Source organism: Silurus meridionalis, chromosome 18, assembly GCF_014805685.1.
Source record: "Silurus meridionalis isolate SWU-2019-XX chromosome 18, ASM1480568v1, whole genome shotgun sequence".
In the NCBI taxonomy this organism is placed as follows: Eukaryota; Metazoa; Chordata; class Actinopteri; order Siluriformes; family Siluridae; genus Silurus; species Silurus meridionalis.
The window spans coordinates 15,186,905-15,214,280 of NC_060901.1; the positions used below are offsets into that span (position 1 = coordinate 15,186,905).

General features: G+C 40.0%; 1 protein-coding gene across 2 annotated transcripts; it reads left to right on the plus strand.

Moving 5' to 3' along the window:
- The first annotated feature begins 82 nt into the window (after nt 1-82).
- On the plus strand, nt 83-27,135 carry vezt (vezatin, adherens junctions transmembrane protein). 2 transcript variants are annotated; one of them, XM_046873891.1, is made up of 12 exons: nt 83-241; nt 6,622-6,747; nt 9,984-10,073; nt 12,483-12,667; nt 12,761-13,045; nt 17,974-18,123; nt 18,262-18,409; nt 19,798-20,126; nt 20,286-20,479; nt 23,062-23,159; nt 23,549-23,753; nt 25,655-27,135. In XM_046873891.1, the coding sequence occupies exons 1-12, from the start codon at nt 206-208 to the stop codon at nt 26,203-26,205; spliced, it is 2,397 nt and encodes a 798-aa protein (XP_046729847.1). In that variant the 5' UTR covers nt 83-205; the 3' UTR covers nt 26,206-27,135. The 2 variants fall into 2 exon arrangements, with proteins under 2 accessions (XP_046729847.1, XP_046729848.1); XM_046873892.1 differs by having other exon boundaries at nt 17,986-18,123.
- The last annotated feature ends 241 nt before the right edge of the window (nt 27,136-27,376 follow it).

Consider the following 27,376-nt stretch of genomic DNA (forward strand, 5'->3'; position numbering starts at 1 on the left):
TCGGGCCGCTTGCATATGTGTGCGCGTGTGCGCGTAGGTTACGTTGTGTTTTTTTTTTTTTTTAGTAAAGCATCATGGGAAATGTAGTGTGCACGCGCCGCTCGGCTTTGCGCAGGTCGCCCATAAGTGAAGTCCCACCGGCCGTTTAATCGCCTACAATCCCAGCATGCGCGCGCTCGTGCCAGGAGGTTGATGGCGGAGAGCGATGACTGAGGATCTGGATGAAGAGGTCGTGTTCGAGGTGAGTGTGTGAGTGAGTGTGTATTAGTGTGTTAGTGGTAGTGTTAGTGTGAGTGTGTGTAAGTGTGTGCATATGCACGCGCGTGTTTGGTGTTTTTGGCCTTGCTGGTGTTGAGCTGCTCGGGCTGTGAAGGCGTGGAAGCGTTAGGCGGAGTTCGGTCTGATACACACACACACACACACACACACACACACACACACACACACACACACGCGCATGCTAAGATCGGACCGGCCCTGATGGTGACTCCGTAGAGTCAATCAGCGATCATAGGTTATAAAGATCATTCTGATCACTGATGGTCTTCATGCAAAACGAATCATGTGTAGATCAGTGTTTTTCACCCAAATCATTCTGTCTGTCATTCTCTCTGTCTGTCTCTCTGTCATTCTGTCTGTCTCTCTGTCATTCGGTCTGTCTGTCATTCTGTCTCTCTCTCTCTCTCTCTCTCTCTCTCTCTCTCTCTCTCTCTCTCTCTTTCTGTCTGTCAGTCAGTCAGTCTGTCATTTTGTCTCTCTCTGTCAGACTGACTGACAGTCATTTTGTATCTCTTTGTCAGTCAGTCTGTCATTTTGTCTGTCTGTCTGTTTGTCTGTCATTCTGTCTATCTGCCTCTGTCTGTCATTCAGTCTGTTAGTCAGTGTCTGTTTGTTTGTCTGTCTCTCTCTCTCTCTCTCTCGGTCAGTTTGACTATGTTTGTTTGTCTCTCTGTGTTACTCTGTCGGTCATTCTGTCTGTCTGTTTTTTATATAAAAAAAATAAAATAAAATAGGAACTCGCACACACACTTCAGTTTCATGAAAGAGTCAGCAAATTAGAGACTAGGTTTATTTAACAGAATAACACACATTAAACATCTCGCATCTAAGCATTGTTCATTGTTTTAGGGTCTTCAAGACCCTCAAATATTTTTATTCACTCAATACAAGATTATTCTTATAAATGATATAAATAAATACGGGCTGTCAAAATTAATGTGTTAACACGTTAACACAAATTCATTTCAAAAGCATTTATTTTTATTAATGCATGATTAATGCAGCATGCATTTCTGTTTTTAAAAAATATATAAATAAATAAATATTAAAGAAGCGAAAATTAAAACCTTCAACGCAACACACATTATTCACGACGTCCTTTCGTTACTAAGATATGTTTTAAAAACAACTCCACCGGAAAATAGTTTTTAATCCCTAAACATTTGTTTTACTGATCCGACAAAGTCTTAAATTAACCACCAAAATCATTCATAAAGCAGACATCCGGCAATTAAAAGTGTCCGTGTGGAAACGTGTCCTGATGATTTACGTAATTTAAAACGCCAAAGTATTGCTGTAAATGTTATAAATTCATTACAGCATTTTAAATTACGTACATCATCAGGACACTTAAAGGGACCTTTGGTATGTTTCCCCACAGACAGTTAATGAGGTGATACCGAAGATATTTATCATGTCCGTGAGGCGAGTTTTCACTGAGATTCGGGTTATTTTATTTGTGTGTCTGTGAAGAGAGATGACAAACAAAGAGGGAAGAGAGCGCCCCCTGTGTGTTTTCTTTATCTTACAAAAGCACAACATTTTGTTGTTATATTATGCATGTATACAAATAAAAGTAGACCCTTTACCGATGCGAATGTATTGTTCTTATCTGTATGATCAAAAAATAAATAAATAAAGTTTGTTTCGGCGTTTAGGGAAAGAAAGGCAGAATTTTGGTGCTGACTTGAGACACATCAGTAGAACAAATGTTTACTGACTAAAAAAAATTTTCTGTAGAGTTTTTCTGTTGTTGTTTTTTTATGAGTAAAGAAAAGACGTCGTGAGTAAACTTGTGTTGCACTGAAGGTTTTAATTTCGCCACTTTTATATTTATTTATTGATCTTTTTAATAAACAAAAAAAAAAAAAAGAAATCCATTCTGCATTAATCACCGTTAATAAAATTTGGGCCTTTGAAATAAATTCAACATTCATAAGCTAGTCTACATCTGTGGTGTGTGAGAGCCAGGAAATGATACACCAGTGGTATGAAAAAACCTGCAATGACAGGAAATAGGTTGATGGGCTAAAAACGTTGAATTAAGAAGAAAAAAATTTATCATGTCACCAAATAGATTAATACTAAAGCCTGGTTTAAAATTGTAAGAAGTAGGAAGTACAGAAATTTGTGTAAAAATGTAATGAGTGAAAGTAAAAAGTTAAATAAATAAATAGTAAAATACCAATAACAGAAAAATCCAATTAAGTACAGTAACGTAGTGTTTGTACTTCTTTACTTCCCAACTCTGGTCTCAATTGACATTTTTAATCTGCTCTTATTATAATGTTTAAATATATATTTTGTTTTTGACCTGTTTTTATCCGCTCATGAATTGAGAGAAACGACTGATTTCGCAAAAAAAAAGGAAATTCGAAATGTAAAGTTGAATTAAAAATTCTCCCTAATGGAAATACTTCAGTAAAGTACGACAACGCGGAAAAACTACTTATGTTCATTAATGAATGACATTTACTTTGTTTACTGTCCACCACTGGTATTGTTTTTTTTTTGTTTTTTGTAATAAAAATGTGAAAATAAAGTCAATATTACATACAGAATATCATGCACAGGATATTCAATCAGGTCAAGTCAAGAAGCTTTTATCGTCATTTACACCATATTATAGCTGATTTAGTACACCGTGAAACGTTTCTCCAGAACCCAGGAGCTACACAAGAGAACCGAGGGCTAAGGGCCAAAGTAAGATATCCTAGCGGCATAAAGTGCATTGTGTGGAACCCAGTGCAAACAGCAAGACAAAAGACAGTAACACAGAAACATACAAACAGTGCCGACAAGTATACCTACTGTATAATGCGTTACAGTACGATGTGCAAAAAGAGAACTCGAAACAATAGTGCACTGGTAAACATAAACACAAGGTTGTGCAAAACAGCAGCAATCGAGTGTAATGATGCCAAAGATTGGAATTGGATTTGGAAAAACATACAATAGTGTGCAAAAGCCTTGAGCCACCACCAGCTTTGTTGATTTCTGACTAACCTTTCTGATGCAAAATCTGATCTTTTTTGTCTGGAATCGTTGGAATTTTGAATTGGAATAATGAACGATTAGCTTACTAGCAAAATTCAATCGAATTTAACTTGTGCGACACACGTATGTTACGCTCTATCTCATGCCCATGGCAGTTTTATTAATTTTTTTCACTTGAAAATTATTGCCAATTTACGGAAGCGCATTGCATTTACAAAGAAAAAAAATCGCAGAAAGGATCTTATAATTATGACTCACTATCTCATAATTATGACTTAGTATCTCAATTATAAGATCCTGATCTCATAATTATGACTTAGTATCTCATAGTTACGGCTTAAGTCGTTAACTATGAGATACTATCTCATAATTATGAGATACTAAGTTGGGGCAGTCTGTGGCAGGGGAACATTTTAGCGCATAACACCGGATCTGACGCTACTGCATTCTTTGCTCAGAAGCGCCTCATCTCGTATTTATTAGGGATGAACCGAAATGAAAATCTTGGCCGAAACCGAAAAAGGAGGAAAGCAAGGCCGAAAACTGAAAACCGAAACACCGAAAGAAATTATGCCAATTATTATTACCATTGCATTTATGGCTATGACTGTGTACTAAACTTACTAAAATCAAGGCATTTCAATTGCATAAATCAATATTAAAGTTTTAAAGAATAAATCAATTACAAATTATAAAAATATTTACTTATAGCACATTGCAACAATGCACAGGATAAAATAAATTAAAATTTAGTCTTAAATGTTTAACTTTAATGCACTCGTGTGTACATTAAATAATAATGTACAGGCCCTCTGGCCTGCTGAAAGGTTGTACAATTAAATATGTTCTTTCATAAAAACAAAGTGCATTTAGAACAAGTGCAACTGCTCAAAGATACAATACAACAATATCACTGGGAAACTTCCTGCCTTTTAAAAAACGTCCACAGATGGTGTGCGCGTGCTCGGAGGGGTTTTCGAAATTGGAAATCCATATTAAGATAGCAGGCGAAGTTAGAACTGATGTTTGTTCCAGTTTAAAATCGATTATATTATAAATAGCTAGCCGATGGTGCGTGTGTGAGCCGTTACTTTAGGTTTCTGTATTGTCCAATAAAAAAAAAAAAAGAATTGCGCCGTCGCTAATTCGTGTACGTTTAATACAATTAATCTGTATTCATTCGTCATCGACGATAGATCAGACTTCTCTTACCGGATGTAGTTTAAAGCCGTTTCTGATTGTTGATTTATTTCATAAACTCGGTTGGCGCTCTCCTAACGTCCTGGCGGAGAAACATAATCCACAAAACAAGTGTAGTCGTCTCTACTGCTGATACTGGCCTCTGTAATACTGATAGCAGGGAGCTGAGATGTTCTTTCTGACGCCTCTGACTGTTTAACTGTGAGCCGTGATCATCTCACGAGTGTCTCTGTGGGTAATTGGATGATTCACGGCGTTCCCATGATCCAGCAGATATTTTGAACAGAACAGTGCAACCTTTAACAGTGTGCAGCTTTCAAGTACATCATAAAGAGAAATGAGGTCATCGCGTGTAGCGTCAATCCAAACATAGCAGATTGCGCATGACCTAGCGGAATATTAGCTCGAACACGGACGACGCGATCGTTCACGATCGTGTGATTTCTCAATTCAAAGGTCAGTCAGCGTCATCACAGGAAATCGGTTTGATGGTCAGTGTTTGGACACAAAAAAAAATTGCTGAGGCGCCCATTTCCCGCTTTGCAGCTCAAATGTGTAGACGTCAGACAACCTATAATTGAAGCTTCTGACTTCCTACTTTCTGAAAAGTCTGCAGTATGAGATGGAAAATGATTTAAAAATCATTTCAGATGGTGGCAAATCACATGTTTGTGGTCGGTCGCATCATCGGAGCTTAAACTACGTATCAGTTGCAATTTGTTTGTTGATAGTCAGTAGGAAGGCTTTGTTTTTTCTCGGGTTGTTGAACATTCTTTTTACCACACTGATATGGAAAATGATGACCATAGACCGGACATAAGATTTGCTCCAAATCTGTGTTCCGTTAAACATGAGATTTTGGCTTCGGATTTGTATTCGGAGGTGTTTCAGTGAGGCACAGGAAGGGTTTTTTTTTTTTTTTTTTTTTCCAACTCCGAGTTTCACCACAGAAACAAATCGCAGTCACTGAAACCAAGAGGATAAGACTGTGAGGAAAAGCTGAACAGGAAAACCTGAGCTTTAACAGGAAGCTCTAGAAGATATCATACTGAATGTTCCAGGAAAGAACATTCAGTATGATGTTCTAAAGCTTCTGAAGGTCTGAAGCTGATTTATAGACCTTTAGTGGATAGAGACATGAGTCATCAGAATATAAGACAAGATCTCGTTTTAATATGATTATTTAGGTTATATTACACGTTTTTGTTTTTTTCGACCATACAATACATCATAACGTGATCTTTTCATCGGGTCTTTAGGGAAACACCAGTATCTATTGCTGGTATGAGTCAAAATGTGCGTGCTGTTGGGATTCAGAGCCATTTCTTACAGAGCTTATTAACATTCTTTTATAATTAATAATGACCAAATGTCTGTCTGTCTATCTGTCTATCTGTCTATCTATCTATCTATCTATCTATCTATCTATCTATCTATCTATCTATCTATCTATCTATCTATCTATCTATAAAAATGTTAAGAATAAAAAAACTGGTATTAAAAAAAAAAGACAATAAATAGATAGATCACTTTATTCAGGGGGGCATTTACAAAAAGTTGTGTGAGTGTGTGGTGTCGTATCAGAGCCAGCTCTGTCGAATTCCTCACATTCTCTCTGTTCTCACTGTAATGAACCATTTGGCGAAAATGAGGTCTTCGCCCCCAGGCAGGTGCAGCCACTCGTCCTGATCCGTTAGCTTATGGATTTTCTCCCTCCAAACATCGGTTGGTGCGCTCTGTGGCCTCTGCAGAGAGGCTTTTACCGTTCAGGAGTAGTCCGATTGATCGAATTGGAACCAGGATGTAGACGCGATAAGACGCTTTTTGCTGCTCAGGGGGAAATGTGGACCGGGCGGTTCAGTGCCTGTCCGACGTAATTACTAGATCTCCGGTGAGCGAACAGGACGTGCGAGGGTCTATTGATATCCTGCGTGAAATGATGGCGAGCTCGGGGAGTCCTGGAAGAGAAACGAGGGATGGTGAGGAGGTAAGGGTGGCGGACAGGAAGGGATGCTGTGGCTGCAGCTTTTCCTTTTACACAGAGCACAGCCTGTCGTTTCCTGTGACGGACATCTGATTCATGACCTCTCTTTCTCTACCAACAACCCCTCCCCACTTCGTCCCTCCCTCTTTCTCTGGTTGCAGAACTCTCCTCTGTTTCAGTACTTGCAGGATTTAGGACACACCGATTTTGAGGCATGTTCCCCCATCTCTCAGGAGCAGAAGGAGGAACTGAGCTTCGGTGCCCAGGACATCCTGCCCCCTCCCAGAGTGAGTGCCAATATCCAACACCATCATAAGACCATGATTTATTAGAGACCTCTAATTGTGCCGTTTCGCTCTTTTATTACAAAAGATTTTTTTTTCAGTGAATTGAAGAAAATGTGAATTCAAAAGATGACTTGATCCATTCTGGGTTTTAACCAGTAAGTAGTGACTATGACTGCTATGATGGAGCCAAAATGTCCAGCAGACTAAACGAAGGTCGCAAAATGCTGATTAAAAAACGTACGGATTTCGTAAATTGTATTGGATGATGCTCAGGAATTGAAACGGAATCATAGCAATGAATAAGTAATTATATATTTCAAACTATTAATATACTGAAAGTCCAGTGTAGTTATAGTTGGGTGGCCCAGGCAGAATACTCTTCCCTCTGGGTACGTATACAGATATATAGTCCCCGAGTCACCACAGGGCAACTTTGGCGTCCGGAACCTTGTTTGGGCGTCTCTGGTGTAAATATATGCATTGAAGCATTTCCATTTCTAACTGTGGAGCGTTTGCTGGTTAATGTTGGAAGAAAGGAGACAGGTGATGGATTTAATAAATAGAACTGATTTTATTTTACCAGGTGTGATTGTCACCGCTCGTTTTTCTCTGGCTCAGTGCTCCACTTATGAACCCGCCCGCTGCTACAGTGACATTTGGCAAACACCATTATCCAGAGCGACCTACAATGATCTAAGTGATGCAACCGAGCCAAGCAGTGGCGCCTTAGTGGTGCTGAGATTTGAACCCATAACCTTCAGATTAGACATCTATTGTCATAACCATTGAATTATGTTAAATATTTTACTAATTTCAACCTGGATTAAAGGTTGTTGCACATGTATTGGCTGATTTCAAAAGGTTTGCTTAGCGGTCTGAATCCAAAAGTCAAGTTCTCGACAATAGTTGCGACGCCTCAGGTTGAAGAAACCATAAATAATATTTCATCCAGACAACATAAAAAAGTTATTTATTTATTAATTAATTTTATGGTACTTTAACCAATGGCACAAAAAAGCTTTGACAAAACTTTTAAAAATGTATTTTTTTTTTTTTTTTAAACCTTGATAGAAAAGTGAAATTTGTACACACAGGTTGTTCTTCACACATCCAGTTGTTAAAACGTTGTTATTCCAGTACGTTCACCTAATCATTTAGATCATTTGGTACCTTTTTGTATTTTTTTTCTTTCTCTAAGTAGCAAGATTAAATTTTTTATCATTTATTATAAAATTCTTTGTAAGTAAAATTATTTTGAATGTTTTAATTTGGCCTGTGCCTCACATTCAGGCCGTATATACAATCTAGATGGATTGATGGATAGATAGAGTAAGTACTACATATACTGTATAGTTTGAAGTTTTCAAAATTTCACAAAGCGATGAGTTTCCCAGACGGTCACGCACTCAATAACAGGCAATCGTGTCATTCATCTCTCGTTTTGTAATTTGGTGATTAATTTGAAAGCATTGCCGCCCATCATTTGTGCCACCAGTGTTGCAATGTAGGAATTTTAATTAACAGAAATGAAACTAAGGTAATGCACCACAACACACAGATCAGCCGGACTGAGGTTTTACAAAGCGGATCAAATCAGGAATTTGGTCTGTTTAGACTAAGCAGATTTCCAGGTCTGACGCTCCACTTGCAAGTGCACAGCTTTAGTCGGAACGAAACGTATTGGTTTATTAAGATCTAAGTGAGCTGTTTGCACGTTAATCCGAGCACGAAATGTGGGAATAAACAGCAGACTGTTGGTCAACATTAGTTAAGGAACAGGAAGTGATAAATGGTTTGGTTGTGCTTATGCTATAATGAGTGAATAGAAAGTTGGCTAAAGAGGCTGAAATTTCTCAGGAATATATATATATATATATATATATATATATATATATATATATATTCCTGAGAAATATATTCCTGAGAAATTTCAGCCTCTTTTAGCCAACTTTCTATTCACCTCCATATACACACTCATTATAGCATAAGCACAACCAAACCATTTATATATTTATTACAGATTACAGTACATAATTTAGCAAAAAGTACTGTACTGTATAAACTGTACATTATACATCTATGCGGCAGTGGCTGCGTGGACGATCGCCTGTTTCTGAGTGGAGGGCGGAGCAAATCGCTGCCATGTTTTCCTGCTGCACAAAAATTACAACAAAATTGCAAAAATATTTTGTCATCATCAGCGTAAGATTGTGAAATCGTAAGTTAAATCATCATAACTCGAGGACTATTTGTGTGTGTGTGTGTGTGTGTGTACACACAATATAGTATATTTTACTTGAAGGATTTCCACCTATAACGACTTTATACATATAACAGTGGTATATGTACTGTTCTGTAGGATAGTTGTGTTGTGTGATATACAACACTGTATTATGCAACTTTCTGCTTAGCCAGCGAATGTTCATAGCATGCTCTTTATATATACACACACACACACACACACACACACACACATACATAGACACAAACCTCAAATTCTTTCCTTGCTGTCTTGAACACAAAAAACATCCTGAACGCCTCACAGAAACGCTAATGGAATACTGAATACGCTGACAAATACCTCTATATAAAAAGCATTCATTGCCTTTATTCAGCCTTTGCATTCACACTGAAGAACACTGAACTCACTTACTCACTCTTTTACACACACACACACACACACACACACACGTACACACGTGCGCGCGCACGAATCGGGGGGCACAAATGTCCCAAGAATGTGTGTGTAACACAAATACGAGTTAGTTTGGTACTGTAAGTGAAACATTATATTACTGTCAAGGCAAAAGCTTGGCATTGAGTTATCAAAGAGGAACCACAATGTATTAAGACGTGTACAATCTGAGTTTAATCAGAATGTGTTGTTAGGAAATCGATTACAAAAGTAACAGAGTATATTCAATTTTTTAATTGCAAAAGGATAAACATAAACAAATTACAATAATCCTTTCCTGTCAGTAGTCTTGATTCAGCCTTGACAGGAATCAATGAGAAGTCTGTGTGTAGCCCGTGTTGCAGTTCTGCCTGATTTATCAGCATGGACCCAGTCTCTGCTATGTGTAAGAAGAAATTGTCATTTCCTGTTACTCACATGCAGGTATTAGGGGATGCTTTGATCTCCTAGCTGGATTGCACATCACAAAATCACTTTTATTGGAACACACAAACAAAAAACGGCCTCTTTCATTATGAATGATTGAATGCTGTGTTCACAGGAAGGTGGAATCTGGAAGCTGGCTGAGATCCTGCAGTCTCTGAATCCGTTTCGACAGAGCGATGCCCCCCTGCAGCTGGAGCAACAGCTGGTAAGACAACCTGGTTCATAGTTGTTGCAGCTCTGAACAGTTATTATGAGTCTATAGTGAGACTACTGTTAATTAGTAACAGCCTTTGTAACCATAATCTCCATTTTTCACTGATCCAGACTAGAGATATGCATCTCGATAACCGAGGCCGATCCGATTCGCGTCTCCATGCATAGCCAACGATGCGATACATTAAAGATATATAAAAGCAGCTACCAATGCGATACAAATTACAGGGAGTGCAGAATTATTAGGCAAGTTGTATTTTTGAGGATTAATTTTATTTGAGGATTTAATTTGAACAACAACCATGTTCTCAATGAACACAAAAAACTCAATATCAAAGCTGAATATTTTTGGAAGTAGTTTTTAGTTTTAGCTATTTTAGGGGGATATCTGTGTGTGCAGGTGACTATTACTGTGCATAATTATTAGGCAACTTAACAAAAAACAAATTTATACCCATTTCAATTATTTATTTTTACCAGTGAAACCAATATAACATCTCAACATTCACAAATATACATTTCTGACATTCAAAAACCAAACAAAAACAAATCAGTGACCAATATAGCCACCTTTCTTTGCAAGGACACTCAAAAGCCTGCCATCCATGGATTCTGTCAGTGTTTTGATCTGTTCACCATCAACATTGCAGCAGCAACCACAGCCTCCCAGACACTGTTCAGAGAGGTGTACTGTTTTCCTCCTTGTAAATCGCACATTTGATGATGGACCACAGGTTCTCAATGGGGTTCAGATCAGGTGAACAAGGAGGCCATATCATTAGATTTTCTTCTTTTATACCCTTTCTTGCCAGCCACGCTGTGGAGTACTTGGACGTGTGTGATGGAGCATTGTCCTGCATGAAAATCATGTTTTTCTTGAAGGATGCAGACTTCTTCCTGTACCACTGCTTGAAGAAGGTGTCTTCCAGAAACTGGCAGTAGGACTGGGAGTTCAGCTTGACTCCATCCTCAACCCGAAAAGGCCCCACAAGCTCATCTTTGATGATACCAGCCCAAACCAGTACTCCACCTCCACCTTGCTGGCGCCTGAGTCGGACTGGAGCTCTCTGCCCTTTACCAATCCAGCCACGGGCCCATCCATCTGGCCCATCAAGACTCACTCATTTCATCAGTCCATAAAACCTTAGAAAAATCAGTCTTGAGATATTTCTTGGCCCAGTCTTGACGCTTTCAGCTTGTGTGTCTTGTTCAGTGGTGGTCGACTTTCTGCCTTTCTTACCTTGGCCATGTCTCTGAGTATTGCACACCTTGTGCTTTTGGGCACCCAGTGATGTTGCAGCTCTGAAATATGGCCAAACTGGTGGCAAGTGGCATCTTGGCAGCTGCACGCTTGACTTTTCTCAGTTCACGGGCAGTTATTTTGCGCCTTGGTTTTTCCACACGCTTCTTGCGACCCTGTTGACTATTTTGAATGAAACGCTTGATTGTTCGATGATCACGCTTCAGAAGCTTGGCTATTTTAAGACTGCTGCATCCCTCTGCAATATATCTCACTATTTTTGACTTTTCTGAGCCTGTCAAGTCCTTCTTTTGACCCATTTTGCCAAAGGAAAGGAAGTTGCCTAATAATTATGCACACCTGATATAGGGTGTTGATGTCATTAGACCACACCCCTTCTCATTACAGAGATGCACATCACCTAATATGCTTAATTGGTAGTAGGCTTTCCAGCCTATACAGCTTGGAGTAAGACAACATGCATAACGAGGATGATGTGGTCAAAATACTCATTTGCCTAATAATTCTGCACTCCCTGTATATTTCAACAAATCATAAATTGACTTCTAGCACATGGCCTTTTCACGAACAGGTCTTTGTAGTGCAAAAAATATTAAATAAATCCAGAGGTTTATTTCCTGTTCTGTCTCCAGGAAGATGCAGCTCTATCTCTGCCATGTCAATCTGTATTCTAAGTGAATCTCAGGACACGCCTTGGTCTTCGTAGTGTTGCGATAAGATATATTAACGTAGAGGTGCTGAGAGTTTAGTTTTAGTTTAGTTAGCTTTCTAACTAATTAAAGTATTGTGCATCTACTATTAATTATATATATATATATATATATATATATATTCTTTTTTTTTTTTTTTTTAAGCGATGCAGATTTGTTAAGAACGATGCATCGTGATTTTTTTTTTTTTTTTTTTTATCCTCTTTGGTTTAATCTTTTATCATAACTTTTATGCAAACAAGTGAATTTTACCTTCGCTGTTCCAAACTTTTATTAAGTCTTTTGTGAGAAAATATTTGAGCCACTTTCTGAAAATCTCAATTACACTGGAGTGGGCTAAACTGTGTGGTTAGATATTTAATCTGTTGCTGTACAGCCTTTGTTTTTGAGGACACGAGTACATTCGGTGTGTGTGTGTGTGTGCTGGCAGGACGCTGCGTTCCGGCAGTACTCCCTGCGCTGTGTGTTATCTCAGGACGTGCTGTTGCAGGAGGATGTGGAGCTTATTGAGCTTTTAGACCCCAGTGCTCTGTCTCTGGGCTCCACAAGTACCGCCTGCCCGAGCGCCACCTCAGCCCTGCCTGCACCCCGCTACCTCTCCACACCCTCGATATGGTACACACACATACACATGCACACAGATACACAGCCCAAAATCTAAGCTTTACCTTTACCTTTTTGTGCGTCTGTATGCGTTTTCTCTCACAGGGATGTCTCTGTACTGGTCGCACTTTTGGCCGTCTTGCTCACGGTTTGCCGTTCTTGTCATGAGAATGGCCAGGGCCTGCTATGGCTGTGTGTCTGTGTGGTGTGCGTCGTCTGTCTGCGTCTTGGCGTCCGTCTGTGGCACAAGGCGGCAATGCAGCAGCAGGTTCAGGCTCAAGCCGTCCAGCTGGAGAGTTTAGTGATCAACAGTCGAGCTCTCACCAGCCTGGCGCGCAAATCGCTCCGGCTCATCCAGGAGACCGAAGTCATCTCGCGAGGATTCACTCTGTAGGTTCCCCCCCACATGCACACAACAGTTTTTGGCACAAATCATAAAATGACACGTTTTATACCTAAATCTGACTCTAACCTCAATCTGAGGAACCAAAATGATGAGGATTTTTACCTTTTTAGCTTTGAAAAAATCACATACCCCATTTTAGCAATTTATAACATTTAGTTAGAATAGACATTTTATTGTTTTTTTGTTTTGTTTTGTTTTTTAACCTGGTTGTACTACATTTTTCGGTCAGATTTTGTACACAAAACACATTTTGTGTATAATTTTATGTCCTGAAAGTGTCATTTGAGTTAAATCATTTCAGTTATTTGATATCATTTTGTAGTTAGATATATAACAGAGTTATATAACAGAGTATACTTTAGTGAGCATGGTGTGTGTGTGTGTGTGTGTTTGTGTTTGTGTGTATTTGGGGTGAAAAAAGGCAAAAGAAAACTAATTTATCAGAAAAACCCATTATGCATGTGCAAATTCTAGGTTTGTCAAATGTCCATCCAGCGAAACAAATTGAACATCCCTGGGCTGTTCAACATGCACTTTATGGCCGAAAGTTGTAGCTCAGTGGTTGGGGCATTAGATTTTGGACCAGAAGGTCATGGGTTCAAATCCCACCAAACAAAGCTGTCACTGCTGGGCCCTTGAGCAAGGCCCCTTAACCCTCAACTGCTAAGGTGCAATTGTTCGTCACTCTTTAGCCCTGTTTTGCTGATACGAGGTGGTATCAAAAAGTTTAAAAGAAAGTACTTTATTTGACTACATTTACACACAATCGCCTTCCGCTTGCACAGCGATACAGCGCTCGCAGCATTCCTACTACTTCTGGAATGTGTCCTGGAAGTCGTCTTCCTCGAAACGTGTCAAGCACCTTCTGCTATTTGCACTGAAACTCCTCAATGGTGTCGAAACGGCGACTTTTGCCCTCTTCCCGAAGATGAAGATCCAGCACAAAGTCTGCAGGAGCCAATTCTGGCGAGTAGGCTAGTTGCTGAAGTGAGATCATGTTGTTTCCGTGTGAGGAGAGCTCAGTGGCAGGGTGTTCTAACTTGCTGTCCTTGATGAAATCGCAGACATGGTAACACACGCGGTCAGATTAGCACTAGTTACACAGCTCCCGATATACACAGGACAATGTTTTTTTGGCACACTGACTTATGAAGGCCGGTGCTTCCTGTGACTGCGTGCAGCCTTGTGCTGCCATCTGTTGGCTTGTTGCAAAACCAGTCTTGATCCGTACCATCACGTATAATAAGCTCTGCCCATTTGGGGGCATGGCTGTGTGGAGTTGTGTTCATTCAGCTACAAGAGCAATAGTGAGATCAGGTACTGATGTATGAGCAGGATTGAAGTTCGGTCAGTGTTGAGTAGGGTTGAGGTCAGGGTTCTGTGCAGGACATCTTAAGTACTCCATTCCTCACATACCATTTCTTCATGGAGCTCGCTTTGTGCACAGGGCCATTGTCCTGCTGGAACACACGTTTGGGCCTCTTGGTTCTTTAAATGAAAATGTGGAATATTCCAGCACACAAAGGCATTAGGGGTGTAACGGTGCATGTATTTGCACTGAACCGTTTCAATATAAAGGGCTTTCGGTAAAGTGGACTTGTGTACCAACTGCGGAACATAGTTAAAATCCGAGTTCCCTCACGAACATATTAAGTGGTGAACCAAAAGATTGTTTAGTCTCCGCCTTACACTCGCAAAAATACAATACAGTGGAACCCGGTTATGTCGATGTCCTAGGGGGTCGCCAAAAAGCATCGAGGTAACCGATGATCGAGATAAACAAAAATCAAAATGGCGGCAGTATATTACCGTGCTTGAAATTTCTTTATGTACATGATGTGCGTTAATAAATGAGAATGTGCATGCACGTGTTTTTGGAGGGTTTTTTTTACACAACAGCATTGCTGCGATTTGTTTGATGAAGGCATGCTATAAAAATGTACATACGTTTGTTAACAACAAAAGGCATAAGTGCACCTACTAACAGCAGAGATTTACCAGTATACAATACAAACCACCGTCAATTCTCCATACAAACCTTTATTCTATTCTCCAACATTATAAACACACAGATCGCTAAAAAAATTTAGGGAGAGAGAGAGAGAGAGAGAGTTTGTAAATGGAAAAAATAGGGAAATAAAAAAATACCGCGACCGGTGACGCGCAAGCCGGAAAAACCCGGAAGATCCAAAACCGAACCCGAAACCAAAAACGAGGGACAGAAAAGTCTCAAACGTGAACGGCCGAAGGGGGCGTGGCAGGTGCTTTCTCGGACACTTTCTCTGAAGCTCCCGGCTTCAACTCCTTACCGAGAGAGCCGTGCTCCTTACCGAGCGCGCGCGCGTCGCTCCTTACCCTGCTCGCCCGCGCGCTCGGTAAGAAGTTGAATCCGGGAGCGCCGCGCTCCCGTTCATCGCATAACATTTAACAAAAAAATGCATATGTGCACTTACTAACAGCAGAGATTCACCAGTATACAATACAAACACCTGTAGTATCTGTAAGGTTTGATTTTTCCACCACTTTCGCGAGTTCTTCTGCGGCTGCACAGTGCCGATCGACATAACTGACGTTAAAATTTCTAATTCACCCCCCCCCCTTGTGTTCGAGATATTAGGGTTCCGCGACATAAAAAAGTCGACATAACCGATAAAAAATGCTTAGAAAAAGCGAGAATTTGGCGGTTCCACTTCAAAAACGTCGACTTAATAGGGTTGTCGAGATAACCGAGGCGAGATAACCGGGTTCCACTGTATATAAAAATAAAACGGAATAAATAAAATTAATGCAATACACTTTTTTTATTATATTGATCAAATTGAGTATTTTTCCCTATCGCTAAACTGTTGGCAATGATAAAAACGTTGGCAATGACAAGAAGTCGTCGATTTTGCATGCGCAGTACAAAACCGTGTTTCCAGATCGGATCGAGTAGTGTGTGTGTGTATATATATATATATATATATATATATATATATATATATATATATATATATATATATATATATATATATATATATGGTCAGGAATCCACATACCTTTGGTTTTTATATAATGTATAAAAGCAATATCAGTGTCATGGCTGTGCTGGGAATTAATTTGTATCATGCAAATAATATAAACCAGGCATGGTTCTGTGTTCTACTTCCATGTGTGGAATTCTGAAATCTTATTACACTAATGATCATAGACTGTTTTGATGACGTTTCAGTAAAGCTCCATTAACGTATGGTTTAAATGGTTTGGACTGGAAGGTCTTCTGCTATATCGCTCCGTCCTCAACTCTATTGAACGTCTTTGGGATTAATTTTTTTCACGTTGACTGCACCTTAGGTCTCACCTACCTGAGGATACAAATGATGAATGAAGGCCCACAAATCTCTATAATCTAGTGGAACATCTTCCCAGAAGAGTGGAGGTTTTTATAAGAGTAAATGGGGACTACATGCAAAATGGTGTGTTCAGAAAGCACATATTCTTATAAAGAGGCATCCACAAACCTTTGCCCATATATTGCATATTAAGATTTGTAATATTTTTAGGAGATTTCTAGCCATTAGGTTGTTTTGCATTTTAAGTCAGAAAATAATTCCCTTTATATCACAGATTTCAGTTTCCCAGCAACGTCACAACGATCCTTTCAAATCCAGACCCTAAATAATACCTTTTAAATAGTAACTGATTCTTGACGGAGCTCTGGATTAAACGCTCAAGAAAACTCAAGACGTAATCATAACACTATTTTTTGGTTTATTATATCCATATATATTCCTTGCATTGCATAGTTCATTAACAGTTGCCGTGTGTTTCTTGTCGTCTGTGTGTTTTGTTGCATGTCAGGCCCTGATGTGTCTGTTGCTCCTGTGTTGTCTGTTTGTCTCTGTTACTGTCCATTTTGTCCATTGATTGCAATTATGTGCGCACTGGTCTGTCTAAATGTGTCGTGCGCTTTTAATTGTGAAATTTGTGGAAATTGTAAGTCGCTCTGGATAAGGTGTCAGATGTCAGACACAGACATGTTTAGGGGTGTGACGGTACACGTGTTTGTACGGAGGGAGTGAATGAATGAAGGATATAAGAAGAACATATCTTTAGAAAATTAAATGTAAAACTTGTAAAACACACAGACACAAATATACACATCTATATTTACCAAAATTGGGTCTAACAAATGTAAACGATTTAATTAAATAACATTTAATTTAATCAGTTTAATTTGGGCCAATTTAATCGATTGTATTGCATTCATTTGTTTTATTTTATTTAATTTTTATAAAAATTTATATTATTTAAACAAGCAGGCAATTTATTTAAAGTTGTTTTTAAAAAATTTAACCATTTACAAATGTTAATAATAATAAACTTCATAAATACATGCAAAAGACAGGCTTTTTTATGTGTTGCATTTATTCCCCCATAACTGTACCGAAATTGAACCGAACCATGAAAAAAAGCAGAGGTACGTACAGACCCGTGATTTTTGTGCACCGTTACACCCCTAGAAATGTTTTGGATTCCTCTAGGGGTCTTCTATGACTTATTGTAACAGTGGTGGAAATCAAAATGATCAAAAGTTGTTGTTTTTGATCGAGTACTTTTATTTAATTGTTTTACTTCAATAATTTGGGGGGAAAAAATTCAGGATGTAAAAGACCTGTTGCTCCAATTAATAACCATATTATTTAGCAGCCTCATGTTGTACTGTGGAATTAATTCTGTAGGTAAAGTAGTATCTGGATGCACAGTTTGAGAAACACTAAGCTGCATCATTATATATGGCAGCTGTTTGAGTGCTGTTTGACTGGTGTGCATGTGTGTGTAGGGTGTGATGATTGGGAAGTGTATGTAAATGAATGTCTGCCCTGATGGTTCTCGGACGTCTGCACAGTTGGATCACGTTTCACTTTTCAAGTTTACTCGACAGGGTGAGTGCGGCCTGTCCCTTTAACAGGGCGGGGCATCTGCGCAGCCAGCAGTTGATTGGTTTGAGGAAAGCCGCGTACCAGAGCCTCCGCTGCGCGTTCCGTGCCTCCCGCATCGCCACCTGCATCATGCTCAAGTCATATCCTTCTTCTCAGCATATCCTCTTATATTCCCTTTATTTTAACCTGTAATAATAAATGCTGTCATTTGACCACTAGTTTAACTTTATAGCTTGTGTATGTTTCAGTATTGTATTGTATTCTTAACCTTGTGTAACGTTTCCACTCAACTCCGAAATCGACAACGTCACCAACTACGTGTCGACTGTACCAATCAGAGAACTCGGCCTGGGCCTGGGGGCGGAGCATCTCTCTGATGAACAGGCACAGGAGCTGACCAATGACTACAGTTTGCCTGCACTCAAAGTGAGTGAAACAGTTTGGTTTGAACATTACCCCATGATTTGATTGATTTATATGGAGAGGTCACTCTGAATGACCTTGTTATTAAACCTTGGGTTTCTGTCCAAGGTCATATTTCATCTAGTTTTGTGAGAACAACTAAAATATTGCAAAATTACCAATCAGTAAAGTTCTGTGGAGCCTCCTCAGTCTAGTGTGAACACCACAGTAATACACAGACCCACATGCAAAAATATTAAATGAAACCAGACTTTCTTTTCCTGATCTGTCTCTAGGAGGATGCAGCTCTACCTCTGCCATGTCAATCTATATTCTCTTACTCTATCTATAATCTATAGACTCTTAGCACACGCCACAATATCAGCATCTACTAATAATTATATAGAAATGAATCATTTTTTAACGATGCAGTACATACGGCATCACATCGTTAACTTTTATGCCGATACACTGAGGCTAATCGATGAATCCGTTTGCTTTCAAAACTCGTCAAGAATTAACAGCATTAACTCCTTCAGCAAATTGATATACAGGAGCTCGTCTGTTGGATCGGACCACACGGGTCAGCCTTCGATCCCCACGTGCATCAATGAGCCACGGCTGCCCATGAACCTGCCGGCGGTTCACAACTGTTCCCACCTTGGACCACTTTTGATAGATACCGACCACTGAACATCCCACAATGGCTGCACTTTTGGAGATGCTTTGACCCAGTCGTCTAGACATCACAAATCCTTACGCTTGCCCATTTTTCCTGCTTTCTAACACGTCAACATTGAGGAGAAAATGTTCACTTGCTGCCTAAAATATTCCACCTACTAACAGGTGCCATGATGAAGAGATTGTTTACTTCACCAATACATAATGTTATTATGCCTCATCAGTGTAGATTAATGCAATACTGCAATACTCATAACAACAAAAGACAGTTTTTTTTTTTTTTACTCAGAAAAAGCACTTATTTAGGAGTTTTTAAAATGTAGCACCAAAGAAAATGCTGAAAAAGACTCCATATAACTGCCATAATGTTCCATTTATACCTACCTTGAGCCTGCAATTAAAATAGCCACTGTTGCTGACATGGAATTAAAAAGAACAATAAACAAACAAATATCCATTTTCCAGGGAAAGATATTATGGTAACATTTATATTTAGGTCTATAAATATTTTGCCATGTGTAACTTAATGATATTTTTTTAAAGGTCTTGACATAAAATCACAGTTGTTTATTCCACTACAGGTCTTTGTTGCACTCTTTTGTTAAAAAATTTTGGACTCGATTGTATAATTATGGCAACTTCTTTCGGGGGAAAAATCTTAAACTTTAAATCAATTGATAAATATTTTTTGAATCACTTTTTCTGACAAGAATTTTTTTTTTTCTCCTCAGCTGCTTTTTCAGTTATGGGTGGGCCAGAGCTCTGAGTTTTTTCGCCGATTGGCTCTGATGCTGTCGTCCGGGAGGGCGGATCTCGAGTCCAAGCCCCGCCTCCTCGCATACAACAGCGTGGCCACAGTCACCGGCTCCCTTCATCCCTCCCTGGCCTGTTGCCTTGGTGACCTGCAGCGCAGCTATGAATTTCATCGATACTTTGAGATGCAGCAGCAGGCGCAGAACGCGGGTCGGGCAAGTCGGGCACGGCAGAAGTGCAGAGAGCTCAACTCGCTCCACACATCTATCCGCAGCCTTCAGCTCCACCTCAAAGCCCTGCTCAGCGAGTACGAGCAAAACCTCCAACTCGTCTGCCTCTTATTTCCCTACTGAGATCTGAAAATTGGACTCAAATTCAACTTATAGTTATTTCACATACACACTTTTATAGTTACTTTTACCTCATAATTTGTTTGCCGCCTGTCTTTCTCTCTCTTTCGCCACAGGGTGATCATTCTGGAGGATGAGCTGGAGAAGCTGATGGTTGCTAAGGAGTCTGAGGAGGTGACGTGTGCAGGTTACCAGGAGCTCAGTGAGCGCCTCCACCTCCTGCAGCCTCACATGCAGGCTAGCTCGTGCTGCTGGGAAGACATGACCGCTCAGGTGGAGCGCATGCTGCGCAGGGTCACCCACTGCCCAGGTCAGAGGTCAAACTCTCAGCCACACACACTACGACTGCCCCAGGCTCAATGCAGTGGTTCTGAGTAGGGCTGCAGCTAGCGATTATTCGAGTATTCTACCGATTATTCCCTCGAATTCTTTATTAAAGAGAAATACTAAATATACAGGAGAAAAAAAGACGGGTTTCTTAAAATGAACGTTATTTGTTTCCTTTTTAGAAAAATTTACATTTTTATTGCAGAAGTTGCACACGAATATCTGTGAAAAAACGAAATTAGTTCATCAAAATGCAAATAAAAATATATAAATAGAAAAATCATGATTAAAAATAGAAAAATCAGTTTTAGATTACTTTAAAAAGGGTAAACGCACTGTACGATGTTTTCTTCAAATTTTTGTTTAAAATGATACCAAACTTTAGAAAATCTGGAAACTGGTGTTTTCTTTGGCCTGAATCATCTCCTCGCCCTCAACGTCTGTGTTGCATTCACGCCCTTTTCCACCACATAAAAATAAAATAAAAATGTTGCCTAAATTCAACTTTATTTCTCGCAATTCCGACTTTATATTCAACCCAATTTCTTGTAAACATCCAACATTGTTGGTGCATCCATGTTTTGGGCCTGAAATTTGAAGCTGTGTGTGTATGAACGAGGCTCCTCTGCTTCATGTGTCTTGTTCCGTCTCCTCCAGAGCTGATTGTTAGACAGAGTTTTCTCCAGGAAACGGAGGCTCAGTTTGATACCACGCGATTCTATTGATTGTAGACTGTTTCATTTTCAATGTATAAAACTTTCTGGCACTACAGAGGTGGTGACGCTGCACGACTGGCTGCAAAAAGTCGGAATTGCGATAAATAAAGTCGGATATTTTATGATAGATTTCGACATGACATTCCAGATGATTGTTTGCTCTTTAAATAATGCTTATAGAGCTTGGATGTCTGCAAGGCTTATTGTCCTGTTGTATGTCAAAATCGGTTCCAATGAGACGCATTCCATAATTTAACACTCAGTTCTGTCTGGACTGTGATTCATTGGAACTGACTTTGTCATATAACAGGACAATGAGCCTTGCAGACGGAATTGAGTGCTGAAGTATGGAATGGTAGCCATGTTGAGTTCAGTTTTCTTTTCACTTCTTTCAAAAATTCATGAAGTTACTGAGCAACTCATTGGATTTGGTCTGTAATTAATATCAACAGTCTACTACAATGGCTCAGGAACACGTTTTGTATTTAAACACCAATTACTGAACAGAACACCTTACCAATGATGGAACTGTAATGAATGGCTAATCAGTGACACCCAGATCAGGATGGGTTCATATTTGAGTCTGGATCCTCATAAGGTTCCTTCCTCAGACCACCTCAGGGATTTTTTCCACACCACAGTCACCACTGGCTCACTCATTAAGGATAAACTTACAATTATAAGGAACAAATTTCTAGGCACTAAACTTGTACATTAATGTGCACAACTTTATTACCATTATGAGACAGTGTCTATTGTTAAAATTGCTATACAAATAAAAATGCATCGAATTAAAATTAAAAGACTCTATAAACTGTATAAATAGGCCACAATAGTATGATGTGGATATTATGATTCCATCCTTTGTCTCACTGTGTCTAGTGACTGTTCAATCAAATCATAAGACTAATATTTTATAGTGGATTCAAACTGGCAATTTTTGACAATTATACAGTGGTGGATGAAATACACAAACCAAGTATTTGAGTTAAAGTAGAGGTACACTATGTCAAATATTACTATTTATTATATATTACACACACACACTATATTTCCAAAAGTATTGGGTCACCTGCCCTTTCCTGCTATATGTGGTTCTTTTCTTTAGCGATTTCCTTGTGCACAATGTGAGCTCCTTGACCACATAGTTTTCATGCTTTGGCGAGGAAGATCTTGAGTGGCCTGCTGTAGAGCTCTGATCTCATCCCTACTGAACAACTTTAGGATAAATGTGAATGCTGCCTGCACCCCAGACCTCCTCACCTTCATCAGCACCTGTCTTTCATAATACCCTTGTGGCTGATGAACACAGATATCCATAAGCACACTCCAAAATCTAGTAGAACATCTTCCCAGAAGAATGGAGGGAATTATAAGAGCAAATTGGGACTAAATGTGGAAAGCAAAGCTTACATACCATACTTATGACCAGGTGACCCAATACTCTTGGCAATCTGTGTGTAAGTGTGTGTGTAAGTGTGTGTGTAAGTGTGTGTGTAAGTGTGTGTGTGTATTTATTTATATATGTGTGTAAAATGTCATGTTGTCTTGCTGTAAAAAACATAAAAAAAAATAAATGACATGTTCATGGAATTGCATCATAAAGAGCTACATACTATATTAGATATTTAAAAGTAATTAAAAAAAACAGATGTAGAATAAAATGCAAAATATAAATTCTTTTGTCATATAATAATCAATAATAAACAATATGCCGTATGATTGACCTCACAGTATAATTTGATGGTCTTATTAATGGTTATTAACAAACACACAAATCCCTGGACAGCACTCACTTTCGTGTAGTTGCAGTGGTTGTGACTGTTGTGTTTTTTTGTTTGTGTTACAGGAAGTGCAGATAGTCCAGAGGAAGCAGCTGGTCCTGCCCCACCTCCTCCTGCCCCCATTTCACACATCGATGACACGGACCCTGTCCCAGAGGAACAGGTACAGGGTGTAAAGAGAATGGAAGTGACTTTTACGTGTGTATTTTCACCTACACTTTGCAGTTGTTATAAATAAAATAAATTGTATAAATAAATAAATAAAAAACAAGTTTGTCTAAGATACTTGATTGACATGGAAACAGTTGTAAAGTATTCTGGGGGAAGAAAGATTTCCTCCTGGAACTTGGACAATGTTGGACAATGGATGTTTGACTAAGGTGAGGTCTGTTAGGTCAAATGGGGTGAAATATTCGATCACGGGTCACTGTTTTTTGTGGTTCTTTAGTCCTTTATCGCAAGTGATAAGCTCTAAGATTGGTGTGTGTGTGTGTGTGTGTGTGTGTGTGTGTGTGTGTGTGTGTGTGTGTGTGTGTGTGTGTGTGAGAAAAGGAACTGGAGGCCTATGTCTCCGACTCTGATTCAGACTCGGAGTGGCGTGGGGCTGCGGACTTGCTTTCGCCATGGGACAGGGAGCGTCAGCGGCGTGAGAGGGAGGAGTCACGCAGGGTTTTACTTGAGCTCAAATCCGTCCTGGGGATCCGAACCTCCGAGCTGGAGCGAGACAAACGCAAACTGCTGCTGTTCAGCGACAAAGGTCTCTCTCTCTCTGTCTCTCTCTCTCTCTCTCTTACGCACACATGAACACCCACACACAGTCCATACAAAATCCATACATAAGAAAACAGAAAAATGCCCTAAACAGCTCATAATGTCTGTTTGTACAAAGAGTTCATGGGCTCCAGTAATTGCTGTCAAAGACACCGTTGTCTGTAGAAAGCGTACATCTGCAGTTCATATCATGCTAGGCAGTCGTGGTGACAATCCAGTTCAGCAAATTATCCTTCCTTAAGTTCTTTCTTCTTTTTCTTTCTTTTTTCTTCCATGTTATCAGGACAATTGTTTTTATCTCTGTAAAGCTGCTTTGGGACAACGTCCATCGTTAAAGCAAAAAAGCAAAGGTGCAGAGATTTGAATAGTTCAAACACATTCTGAGAGTTTAGGCTGGAATCAGTTATATATTTAGCAGGTCTTGACTGTAGGATTACATTTAGAATAGGATTTTCCTCAAGAACAGTGGAACAGTGTTAGAGATTGGATAGAAGCCAGAGAAAACTGTGTGCATGTTTGTAAAGCATTTAGGCTGTTAGCTGTGTGTCGTTGCGGTACACTCATGAGGGTGCAGGTAAAAGTGCATTGCTGGCAACCCCAGCCTAACCGTGTTGCCTGTGAAGATGACTTGATAAAAAAAAAAAAAGCACGAGCCCTTTCCTCAAATGATTATTCTCTTACTGCACCAGCCAGATTTTTTCCCGTTACATCAGCCTGCGGGATTTATTTATTTATTTGTTTGTTTGCTTTTACATTTGCAGGCACTTTTTGGAAGATCCAGTGCATCTTACATAAGAGCTTTATAGTCACCATAACACACATCCTCATGCCAGGATGTTTTACAGTTTATGGACAGAGGTATTGGGACACCTGACTTTTGCAGCCATAGTTGGTTCTTCCCCAAACTGTTACCACGAAGTTGCACATAATTGTATAGGACGTCTTTGGATTATATTAGTAGAATTATATATTTGTTCATTTGAACTATGAGACTCAAACTTGTTCCGGCATTGTGATGGTTCTTGACACCGAAGGTTTTGTTTGCAAGAGACCCCTATTCTAACGTCCAGCGCCGTCGGTATGAAGGAGGAGTATCTGATGCACCTCATCTTCACACAGCTCCGCAAAGTTTCGCTTGTTTAGCGGACGGGCTTTAAGTTCAAGTGGGTGCATCTTTAATTTTTAATGAACGTGTTTTCAACATCATTTGCCGTTCGGTCTTTTATTGTGTAATTAGACAGAGGAGAAGTTTTTAAAGCCACCTGCACATTATTTTAGCCATTTTTACACAAGCAGAGTTTTCCTTAATGGTGTGTGGCTTTTTTAGATTGTCCTATTAGGAGTCTATTTGACAGAAGTTCTTTTTTGCTTAGGACAAATCCTCTGGGTTTACCAACCATCTGTGGGTGTTTGGTGCTCTGTTGCCTCCTTAGTTTGCAGGGCTTCATGCTTTCATTTGGTACTGTCTCACCACAGATTAAACTCAATTCTCACCCCTAGTGGGCATTGCGACCACCAGGTTGGGAACCAGTACACTAGATTTTGTAATGTGCTTGTGGACATTTGTGTTCATTAGCCACAAGGGGGTTAGTAAAGGCAGGTACTGACGTAGGTGAGGAAGCCAGAAGGCGTTCAGAGATCGGAGCTCTATAGCAGGCCACTCAATATCTTTCTCTCTCCAAAGCATGTAAACCGTATCTTCATGGCGATCGCTTTGTGCACAGGGGCATCGCCATGCTGGAACAGGTGTGTACAATTGTGTGCAGTTTTTACAACAGTTTGGAGAAGAACCACGTTTTGCAGGGAAGGTCAGGTGTCCTGATACTTTTGTCTATATAGTGTAGATCTAATCTAATCCCTCGCTTTCTTTCTGTTTTCACATTCCAGCTGCATTGGGTCAGGTTGCCCCAGAGTCATCTGCCGATTACCCAGAATCCTCAGCGAATCCGGGCTGCATAGACCTTGCGGAGTCTGAAAGCAACCACATCTACCAGGAACCTTCAGGAGGAGATGGGGAGGAGTTAGAAGAGGGAGGAGGAGAGATGGCGATAGGCCGTACGGAGGACCGCGAGCCGGTCGCGGCAGTGACTGAATTCTGCTGCGGCGATTCCGAAAGCGCCGCAGACGCGCGAGACACGCGAGGCAAAGACGAGGAAACGCGGCTCTTCCAATCAGACGGCCTCCTGGATGAGGAGGCGGGCCCGGATGGAACTCCCAGAGTCCCCACCCTGTCTGTGATCGAAAGACTTACAGAACTGCATGGCTCCGAAGTGCTTAGCATCGGCTCGGCTCTAGCTGCCCAGGTGGCTGCTCGCTCCCACACCTTCACACACCTGCAGGAATGCACCTATGGGGACTCGGATGAGGACGAGGGGGATGAAGAGGAGGAAGGGGAAGTGGCGTCACAGCCAGAGGGAACGGAGACAGCAGAGAAGTAAAGAACAACGAGCTGAACTGTTTAAGCATATACAGGTTATTTATTCTCATCTGCCCTAGAGTTATTTATTGAGCTTCAGATCAGCTTGATTGACTTTTCTATGTCCGTCCTTTTACGTGCCTCCATGTGTGTTCATGTTTACACTCTCCGTCTACTGTCCCTTAGTGCACTTGTCCCCTCCAGTCTTTTCGCAGTACACCTCAGGTACAGGCTAGTTAATGCAGACACGGAATTCTACAGCAATCTACATCAACACTTCACCTTCGTATTCAAATATTCGGCTCATTATTTACATGTGTACAGGAATGTTTGGGGGCCAGATAGCCACGAAGCTCGAGGGCTATTTATTAGGGCTGTAGATTCCGAATATTACAACCAGAGAAAACAAGCTCATATTATTTATAGACCTGCTTGTTTTTTTGTTTTGTTTTTACTGAGGTTTGCATTCAACCCATTCGATTCACGCGACAAGGTGAATATTATAATAATAAAGAGAATCAGACTCTCCTGGGGGCTGTTCATCTGTGAAGATATTCACACACACTCACTATAACGTTTGTGCAAATAATCCATTGTACATAAGTGGGTGTGTGTGTGTGTGTGTGTGTGTGTGTATGAGGAGAGTTTTGTTGTAAAAGACCCATATACACTAACATTTACAGCAGTGTGATTCAGAAAAACAGGCGCTCGCTGAGGTTCCAGATGCCTCGTTGTATTTACAGCTGTAGGGATGATCATTTTCACCCGAGCAATTATTATTCAGCGTAAATGTATTCGATCAGCAAAGACACGATTAACGTCTGGTGTTCACTTTCTACTAAACACTATATTTCCAAAAGTATTGGGTCACCTGCCCTTTCCTTATATATGTGTGTTATTTTCCAAACTGTTACCACAAAACTGGTATAATAAAATTATGCATTCACTTCAACTTTGGAAATCCAAACCTGTTCCAGCATGGCGATGCCCCTGCGCACAAAGTTAGCTCCTCGAAGATATAGTTTCGATGCTTTGGAGAGGAAGATCTTTAGTGGCCTGCTGTAGAGCTCTGATCTCATCCCTACTGAACACCTTTGAGATGAATGTGAATGCTGACTGCACCCCAGGTCTTCTGCGTTTCATAATACCTTTGTGGCTGATGAACACAAATATCCATAAGCCCACTCCAAAAT

Excerpts from the sequence above, each read along its gene's own strand:
- vezt (XM_046873891.1), top strand. The coding sequence starts at position 206 with ATGACTGAGGATCTGGATGAAGAGGTCGTGTTCGAG. Across the intron at positions 18,410-19,797 it reads ACAGTTTGCCTGCACTCAAA|CTGCTTTTTCAGTTATGGGT; the intron begins GTGAGTGAAACA and ends TTTTCTCCTCAG. Across the intron at positions 20,480-23,061 it reads CAGGGTCACCCACTGCCCAG|GAAGTGCAGATAGTCCAGAG; the intron begins GTCAGAGGTCAA and ends TTTGTGTTACAG.